General features: G+C 36.9%; 1 protein-coding gene across 33 annotated transcripts in view; it reads right to left on the bottom strand.

Annotated features, from left to right (window-relative positions):
- The window catches only part of LOC136827934 (ankyrin-2-like), a 790,256-nt gene extending 780,418 nt beyond the window's left edge, over positions 1-9,838 (bottom strand). For 25 of the 33 annotated variants that reach the window (XM_067085400.1, XM_067085403.1, XM_067085405.1 and 22 more), the window contains exon 1: positions 9,379-9,782. In XM_067085400.1, coding sequence (XP_066941501.1) covers positions 9,379-9,636 — 258 coding nt within the window. In that variant the 5' untranslated portion in view covers positions 9,637-9,782. Of the gene's footprint in view, positions 1-9,378 lie in introns of all 33 variants that reach the window. The other 8 variants (XM_067085453.1, XM_067085409.1, XM_067085415.1 and 5 more) reach the window with 3 other exon arrangements.
- Positions 9,839-10,256: the final 418 nt, after the last annotated feature.

The following is a 10,256-nucleotide window of genomic DNA, read 5'->3' as shown; positions in this document are numbered from 1 at the left end:
ATAGCCCTAAATAAAACAACAAAATAATACATAAAATTCCATGTTGGGACTGCCCCTCTTTTTATAATGGCCAATCTAGCAAAGATTTAGATGTACGTATTAAGCAACATAAGTATTCAGTCAAAACTGGACAAACATCCAATGCTATATTCATTCAAGTGAAAACTCTCACAGGATAAACTGGACCGAAAGTTCAGTGATTGCCAGATCGAAAGATTTCTCTTCAAGAAATCTTTTGGAGCCCGCTATTATCCAGCTTACTTCCAGCTGTAATTTTAACCTTAGCCCTGGCATGTATTATTTCGACCCCTGTATTAGAAAAATGTTCAAGAATGACCTAAAAGATAAAATCACTGACAATTAAAAAAATAGTTACCTTATATATATTTTATATGTATTCGTATGTTTAATATAATTTTTTATTTATAAAAATGTTCATCTTGCAAAAATTGTTATTGTTTACAAAAAAGAGAATTATTTTGTTGTACTAATATTTTTTGGTGGTCAGTCACCCCCTTGTATAAGGTTTTAATTGTCCTGTCCCTGCTTCTGAACGGTTGATCCTAATCCTTTGTAAAACCTCTTAAATATTTAACCCTATTTTGGCAGTTCTACTAATTCTTCAATTGTGCTGAATTCCAGGTAGCCTACATATTTTTTCCTTTGAAATCCCCATCTGTCATTTATATGAGCTTTCTTTGTAAACTTACTTTTATATTTCTTCAATCTGCTAAGTAAAGGACGACAGACAGTCGAAAGGCCTTGCAGCACTCCAGTGTTTCCCTTTCCTTCGTGTATTATATCTTTATTTATATATATATATTTATACATACACACATATACGTATATATATATATATATATATATATATATATATATATATATATATACATACATACATATATATATTAGGCTATATATATCTATATGTATGTAGTGTATATATATATATATATATATATATATATATATATATATATATACATATATATATATATATATATATATATATATATATATATATATATATATATATATATATATATATACTGTGAATATGAGACGACTACCGCTGAATCACGTTGTTAGCTACTCCCAACCAACAACCATACATAAAGTTCGAAATCCAATCTAGTTGGAATGGCGGTCGATTCCACGCATTTCCAGCTGGTCTCAATCTTGTCCACATAGCATAATGAGGCCCCTAGTTCCACTCTCCAAGATTTTAAGCTTCAGACCAACTGAAAAACCGTAAAACATTTTAAAATGTTCAAACTGATTTTACGTACCACATAATCCGACCCCAGACTTTGTCCCCTAGGCTTAAAATATATCGTTTTCATGAAAAATATACACTATTTAATACATATTTACCACCCTATACGTTACTAGCTTTCCTTACAAATCATCAATGAAATAATGTACATTTGTATGACAAAATTATCTATTAACTCATTTAAAGTGAAAATTTTGCAAGGTAAACCTTTATTTCAATAGGAATTTACATGAACAACTCACATAAAAATGCATTTTCATTTATGTTATAATAATTTAATGGCAACAAAATAGTGGATATAGCCTAATTTGATAGTTCCAAAAGATACGAAACTACGATTGCAACACCGAGCGAGGTAATCTGGTTGAGGCTTCAACCTAACCGCTAATAACTATTAACTAATTACGTAAATTCTGACCGAAAACATATTAAATAACACCTTTCCAATTATTACTCACTAAACGTGGTCTAAGTGGCTGAGAGTTAGGCTTCGAATGAGAACAAAACCAATCTGAGAGAGAGAGAGAGAGAGAGAGAGAGAGAGAGAGAGAGAGAGAGAGAGAGAGAGAGAGAGAGAGAGAGAGAGCCATCTCAATCTCACCGCACCACCTACATTTTAATAGAGTAAATGTCTACTCCAAACATGCACTGGCTAAATGATAACATTTCGTATGAAGAGAATACGCCCAAAACCTGCATGTTAAAACGTTTTTATAACCTGTGTATCTGGGTCATGGCATTTTAAATAAACTCACGTTTGTCATGTCGGTGAACGAAAGATTCATAATGATCATTTTATTTCTGTTACATACTAACTGCGTACCCCATTATCCTACATTTCAGTTTTCCTGTGAAGGCACCCTACAGTACATGAAAGTTCTTATTTCTTTCGTCCTGGACAGAGGCAACGGGCAGCAGCGATGCTACAGACAAGACACGTAAATACTAATGAACTATTGTCCAGCGATTCTGTCACATGAAACGGACCTTAAACCTAAGGCAATAATAATTTCTGTGATTCTGTTAACGAGCAATAAATGAAAGAAAGAGCCGGTAGAAAGCAAGCTCCATGTAAATTCATGAAGCTTTGCCTACTACGGAATTGTTAAAGTGATGGTTAAAATAAAATGCTATGCAGCCCGTTTTCCTGCTGTTCAATAGAAAAAATTTTATTTTCAAAAATCCCCAGCAAGAAAAAAAGCGGCTGTTTTTAGAAAAGGAAACAAGAAATGTAACTTACCTTACTCAAACATTAACAAAAGAAAGAAAAAAAAAACTTGGAAAAGAAGCAAAGATTTCTCTCCTCCATTTTCTAGAAAAGTCGGAATACTTTGTACATTTGTAAAAATATAAAGGGTCATTCACAGCCAACAAGAGATATTACATTAGAACTAAGTTTCCAGGCCAAGGCATGCATTCACACAATACAGTAACAAGCAAAAGCTGTTTGTGGTACTATAAGTAAAATCAGAGCTCATCCGGACAAAGTTATAAAAGCTGAGACTGTCTCAAGGGAGGGAAAGTTGCAACATCTTCCAGAACTTTTGCAGTTGTTTACATTACACCATCTGTACCACTCGGCCACTGTCTCCCACCCAAACCCCTTTTACAACATCGAAACTCGCTCAACTAGTATTCTTGGGGCAAAAAATTATCAGAAACTCTAAAAATTCACCGGGTTTGCATAGTAGGGTATAGGTGGTGGAAGAATTAGATTCTAAAAGTGGGCTAATTTCCAAACAAACTTTAGATTACACTTGATTCCACGGTTAAACCTAAGGGGAGACATGAAAATAATTTACTTCGAACTAACGACGATATCGACTCTACGGCTGAACATAATGGAGGGCATGAAAATAATCTAGATGATTAAAAGTTCTCCTCCATTATTTAACCATGCTAAAGAATAGGCTATGTATTCACAGGACTTATAATCATTCAGGTCTAGCCGACCTCACCTTTACAAAACAAACAAAGACAAAGTAAGTTCCAGTTCGTTGTGAGTCTATAACCTGGAATTAAAACCCCGCCGCAACCCCAAACCTTTTGTTTACATCCGACACTATATCAATAACTCGGGGGATGAACGGGAAGGACTGCTCCCAAAAGCCTCCGAATAACCATCTCTCTCTCTCTCTCTCTCTCTCTCTCTCTCGTTATACATACGAGTATAATGTATATAGGCTATATGTGTATGTGTATGTATGCATGCATGTATATACGATATATACAGTAGGTATATAAATTGTGGATTAACATAATCTTCGATCCGAGTTAAATGGTGGAGAAATAAAACTCGTACGGTTCAATAAAGTCTGGAATCGTATCATCTTGGAAGAAGTACTGCTTATATCCTTCAACCAACATTTTCGCTGTCAATATTTTTCACTGGCAATTTAAATTAAATTCTCCCTTGAGTGAAGAAAAAACATGATCGAAAAAACTTCGAGTCCAGTACGTTGTTAAAACCTATATATCAGTCACATAAGGCAACCATCAGAGCAATATGGAGAAGAGAACGTTACCACTAGAAGGCTTCAGCAGCCTAATGAATGAACAAAAAGCACAAACTGACGCTGACGAAATATGAGTAAGGTTACATGTAACAGGCTTAGGCCTAATTACAGCCCATCAACAAATACTACGCTACATTACTGCTTGTTTAAAAAAGGATTAAACAACTGATATCTTCCAGCAATCAATATTACTATGAGCAGTTTTTTATGAAAAAGTATAACCATAAACCACGAGCCGTCAAAATACAAACCAAACTGGCCGAAGCTAGTCGTACCATGACGACTATATTAACAGGGTACCTGTACATACAAAACTACTTACAATGTGCATGAGCATTCAAAACATCTTTACAATATAGAATGCACAAACTAAAAATTTAAGGCGACAAAGATAAAATTAACCACAACAGAAACATTACAAAAACGTTTCATGTACATGATTACTATTGCAGACTTAGAAGAAAATAGGTCTTTGGTACCGATAATCTAAATCTATCTCGTCGCTTTCAAGAGAATACAATAAACCTGAGAATCAATCTGCTCCAACGCCGTTGCGCGTTTTTTACATGCATTACCATATTAAAAAACTTGACACGAGTAAGCTGAAGTACTGGGTACACATCAAACATCCAAAGCAACAGGATAGCCTTGTGGAAAGCAGATCCAAGCTGGCCATTAACCGGAGGCGACATTGCCCACAGGAATGCTCTAAATCAGGTGCACTTAGGAGACGGATGGGTATAAGGATACCGAGATCCCCGGGACGCACCAAACCTCAATTTTAACTGCCGGACATAACCCAGGCGCTCAGGAAGTCTGGCTGTATCAAACGGTTTGAACCAGACTGATCGCCACACTGTTTCAGCACAATCATCGCCTCCAACGCCGTGGGACACAAGGAGCCTCTGCAGTTTCTCTACTCATGTCTTTCCTGTGATTTACCTTCCACTAAGATCTACAGCCTTAGTCCCATATTCTTATGTAAGTAATTCTGCGTCTCCTAGCGCTCGCAAGAGCCCAGCTGACACCATCACTTAATATTATTCCCAGGTTAATGAGAAGCACATATTTAAGCAATCTCCACCTTCATTTCATCATTATCTCATCTATAGCCTATATGGAACTTATGTCATTTCGTTTATAGCATCAATTTTCACTCTATCCTCCCATTTGACTACTAATATTCTTCTTGAAGCTTTATTCTCAATTACACAAACTCTTTTAGGTATAGTTTCTTTGTCACACCATGATTCATGTCTATACAGCAATAAAGATCATACTCGACTAGCGTATACTTCAACTCTTACAAGCAATTTCATTCCATCTCATTTCCAAAACTTATGCAACTGACAATTTTTTTATTTGTCTTTTTTAGCATAAAAAATCCAAATCAGAAGAACTTGGTTATTCCTGGATATCTGAGCGATTCAACCTCATTATTCCTTTTTCCATCATTTTTTTTATCCTTGCATTCATTACTTGCTTTCCTTAGATTTACCTTGACTCCAATCACTCTGGTTATATAGGCTAATGCATTCTATTAAGCAAGTTTCGTAAATCTCGTGGCGTTTTGCTCATTAAAACAGCATGATGCACATATTTTAAATGTCAAATTCTTGTCTCCTGACACTCCAGTCTAAACGTTCTCATCCATCTCAAGCTTTTCGCTATCAAATCGCCTGAGAAGGCCAAACGGGAAAGGTGACATAACATTACTCTGTAGCAACCCACTATTTACTGTTCAACATATTAACTTTGTATCTACCTCATTCAAATAATTTCAGTTAGCTTTACACATTTAATGGGAAAACTATGGTGACGCAAAACTTTCCATAATACAGACCTGTGGGTATAACATCCAGTGCTTCCCACCCCATAAATTCATCCATAGGTACATTCAGACCATCAGGTTCTAGTATATAAGTCAAATCATAACAGTTATGTAACTTTTCCTTGACCTAACACAAATCTCCCGCCTAGCATTCTGTCTTATGATGTCACTGATTCTCTGTCCTTTTGACGGGTATTTTCGTCTTTCCTTTCACATACGAGCATTCCATTATCAATTCTAAGAGCTACCCTAACTCCAACACTACTGCCTGAATACATGGCTTTGTTAGCACCATATGCTTGTTCTTCCAAATATTTTTTCTTATCTCTTCTTGCTCTTTGCCCGACGTCACTTGCAAGACGTGACTGCTCATGACACTTTAAACTTACATCTCTTCCATGAAAATTTCCTTTGTCTGCTGTTTTATTGTATCCCAGCTCTCATCCAATAACCAAGGTTTCAGCCTTGTTGCCCCATATCCCAGCAGTTCTTTTCTAGCTGACTGACAGAGGTTACATTCCAGTTTCGACCTTCGGTAGCAAAAATGTCTCTCGATGTTCATCTTCAAGAAGCTTCACTGTTATAGAAATTGTTACTCTGTCAACTTTTCCTTGGGTGCTTTTAATTTCTGGTTAAGTATGGCTACGACAAGTTGATGGTGGCTCCTTTAATCTGCTCCTCTTTAAAACCTAGCATTCCTCAGTGTTCTTTCACTCTCTCTCTGTTAATGACCTCAAATTCCAGTCAATCAGACATAATCGCAATACATATTTATCTAAGACTCCCCTCTTTTCCATTCAAAATGAAAGCTTACCTGTCCAAGAAAGATCATAACATGGTACAAAATCTCTCTCTCTCTCTCTCTCTCTCTCATATATTTTATATAACCTATGTGCGTGAATGTGTGTATAACTGAATCACGAAAATATGGAACGTGATGAATATATAAATAAAGACAAAATCCACGAAGGAAAGAGAAACATTGGAGTGGTGCAAGGCCTTTCGATTTATAGTTCTTTACTTGGCTAAGTAAAGGATGTAAGTCGAAAGGCCTTGCAGCACCCCATTGTTTCTCTTTCCTTCATGGATTTTGTCTTCATATATATATATATATATATATATATATATATATATATATATATATATATATATAAAACTATGTGGTGTGTGTGTGTGTGTGTATGTGTGATAGTCCTTTACTTAGCTAAGTAAAGGACTATAAGTCGAAAGGCCTTACAGCACTCCTTTCTTTCTCTTTCCTTCATGGATTTTGTCTTTATATATATATGTGTGTCTGTGCGTATGTGTATATATATATATATATATATATATATATATATATATAATATATATATATATATACTGTATATATATATATATATAATGTAATACTAAAAAGAAATTAATTTCTTTGTATATCTCATTTCTTGCAAATCCCAAAAAATATGGTAATGAAACCCATGCAAAATAGCGGGAAAGTACAATATACATGACTTGCGGAAACACTGAAACTAAGGCTTTCACGATGAAGTCTTTTAGTAGTTGCTGATTAAAGATATAAAAAGGAATTGGAATCAGCACTTTGTAATGATTCATCAGAGAGCACGGGAATTTAGGCCAACTTCGTTCCACCTCCTGACTTAACGAAACGCAATTAAAAAAAAAATACTAAAAACCATAATGGACAGGATAACAACTTAATCTAACTGATAAAAAAAAATAAGAGAAATAACAAAGCTATATACAAATAATAAACAAGTAAAATTGCGCCGAAGTCTCTTCGGCGCAATCGATTTTCTGTACAGCGTATAGTCAAGGCCACCGAAAATAGATCTATCTTCGGCGGTCTCGGTATAATGCTGTAAGAGCCGTGGCCCATGAAACTTTAACCACGTCCCGGAGGTGGCCTGGCCTATATCGTTGCCAGACGCACGATTATGGCTAACTTTAACCTTAAACAAAGTAAATAAAAAAAAATATTGAGGCTAGAGGGCTGCAATCTGATATATTTGATGAGTGGAGGGTGGATGGTCAACATAGCCTCAGTAGTTTTTAAGATCTGAGGGGGGACAGAATAAAGTGCGGACGGGCAGACAAAGCCGGCAGAAAAGTTTTCTTTTCAGAAAACTAAAACTACTGAAACTCTTCCCATGATTTTTCCTAAGCCCCAACACCTTATAACCTTCAATCGTAATTTACTTCATACCAGCCAATACAGACACGACAACTTGAAGAAAGAAGCATTAATCGTCGTTCTGAGATGATTTATCCTAAGCAATATCAAAAACCAAAATACTCCCAGTTCAGTACAAAATCTGATTTGTAGGTGAAGACTTCGTAACTTAAAGTTAACACTTACCAAAGACCAAGATGGCAAAATTATTCACGAACACATTATAACCTGTCAATGGTACTACATCTGATGACCCTGGCATTGGAGTAGTGTCTATAACACCGACTGTTACACGTGTTTCTTGGGCATGTAATATGGAGGGTCACCATTACTGCAGCTTTGTAGCGCACCTGTAAAAGCAGTCTCACCATGTCATCTTTACATCTTTCGGTATTTCTGTAAAGTTTCCTATGATCACTGCCTGTTCCATGACTATTATTTTGAAAGAAAAAAAAAAAAAACGGCTGTGAACCGGATATGATTATAATAAACGATAGCAATGCCATTGACTCACGTATAAGAAATTAATTTAGTGAACAATTTCATCACGCCCTGAAAAAAAAATTGGTACCGTAACAATTTTCGGTGAAAATTCTAGTATGCCCCGGAGTTCATTCATTTTGTTATGGCAAGAATAGCGATTTCTTTTACACACACATTATGTGTATGTAATATATATATATATATATATATATATATATATATATATATATATATATATATATATATATATATATATATATATATATATATATATATATATATATAATTAGTACAGTAGGGTTAATTTCTGTCACCTTGCAAATATACCAAAAATCTTGATTTGGTGAAGGCAAGGTCATCTCAAGACTAATACGCCATGGAAAACTGCAATAGGCCAATACCATAGGTCTATACTTGGTCTACAGACTATATGATTAGATGTTATTTTGCGAATGGTGTCACATGATGACTTACACTTTTGGGTACTCCTGCACTATTTGGGATTGTTTCCTGGTTCAGTGCCTCTCACGAGATTTGTGGTGTCCCAGTAGACTAGCTTTTCACTGAGCAATAACAAGAAAAAAAAAATTACCCAAGCTTCGGCTACTTAGGCCTACCTTGAAATGCGCTACGCTTACGCCTAGCCTACAGCAAACGCTGCAATTCAACAATCTTAGAACATTATTCGAATCAAGAATATCAGCCTTACCTATGCGTGTAGAGAATAATAATCCTGCTTCCCCGAATAGGCCTACATTACGAAAAGAACATTGGGTAAGGTATAATTTGGAGTTTATTTGAAAGACACAGAGGCTGTTACAGAGAAGGTACTACGAGGAGACTTCAACAAGACAGCAACGGCAGCACTTATGCGGAGGGAGAGAAAAGAAAGATACAGCGCCAATGAAAGAAGAGCACTTGAGGAACCTTTCCCCTGGCAGCCAAAGAGGCGGCAGCAACCACCGCCAACAGCTGCCTGGGATGCAACCAACAACCACCTTGCGTCCACCTTGAAATACAAATCGACAATTAACCTTAGGGTCCCTCCCAGGACTGACTTGGGCGCTCTTCTTGCTCCTCCAGACCTTTTAAAACTCACCTTTTTGACATCTTTTGGAGAGTCTTGCGCTGTCTGATCGTCAGTGGGCGGAGGTGCTTTGGGATGTGTTCCATTAACGATGGTGGGGTTTGGAGGAGCAGGTTGCTGCTGCTGCTGCTGCTGTTGTTCAGGCTGAGCTTGTTCCACAACGGCGTTGTTATCCGAGGGAACAACGGTTCCATCGCCGCCGCCACCACCACCGCCTCCGCCGCCTGTGTCCTGTCCATTCTGGAGTGTTACGTCATTTTCGACGGGCATGGCCGCAAGTTTGTTTTCACTATCACCTTATAAACTACTGAGATACAAACGTTTGTAGAATCACTAATAATCACAGAGTTATCATTTAAATCTGACGTTAGATACCGCACACACATCCACTCTCACCAGTGTTAACAATCTGACTGAGATGCTTCGCTCGTCGGCGGGAGGCGCTCTCTCTCTGTCTCGGTCCGTCTCGGCCAGGGATGGGGGAGGGGAATGGGTTCCTTGTCGGCTGTCCGTCTCCTTATTGCCATAAACGGCATTCAGGCTCACATTTAATTTTCAGGCATTTAACTTCAGTCATTGTCGGTTTTCTAGTTTAAAACATCCCTTATATAAACCCAGTTTTCCTGAATAAAGTTATCGCCAATGTCATTCCAAAATAAAGAGAGAATATGCTGAATTTTCCCAATGGTCTTGCGTTGTGTATTGACTCCATCCAGTCTCGCCCGGAACGAGAGATAACGAGAGCTTGCGAGAGGGCGGGGCATTCAAATCTCCAAACCCAGTCAGGAGCTGAACTGAAAAATTCGTTAAGATTAAAATAATCTGTCAATATCGTATACAGTAGAAAAAAATAATGCTCGATTTTCAAGAAAAAACCTAAACAATACGGC

The sequence above is a fragment of the Macrobrachium rosenbergii genome, chromosome 42 (genome assembly GCF_040412425.1).
Source record: "Macrobrachium rosenbergii isolate ZJJX-2024 chromosome 42, ASM4041242v1, whole genome shotgun sequence".
Classification (NCBI taxonomy): Eukaryota; Metazoa; Arthropoda; class Malacostraca; order Decapoda; family Palaemonidae; genus Macrobrachium; species Macrobrachium rosenbergii.
Note: the sequence above shows the minus strand (reverse complement) of the source record. Positions and strands in the feature narration are given on the sequence as shown.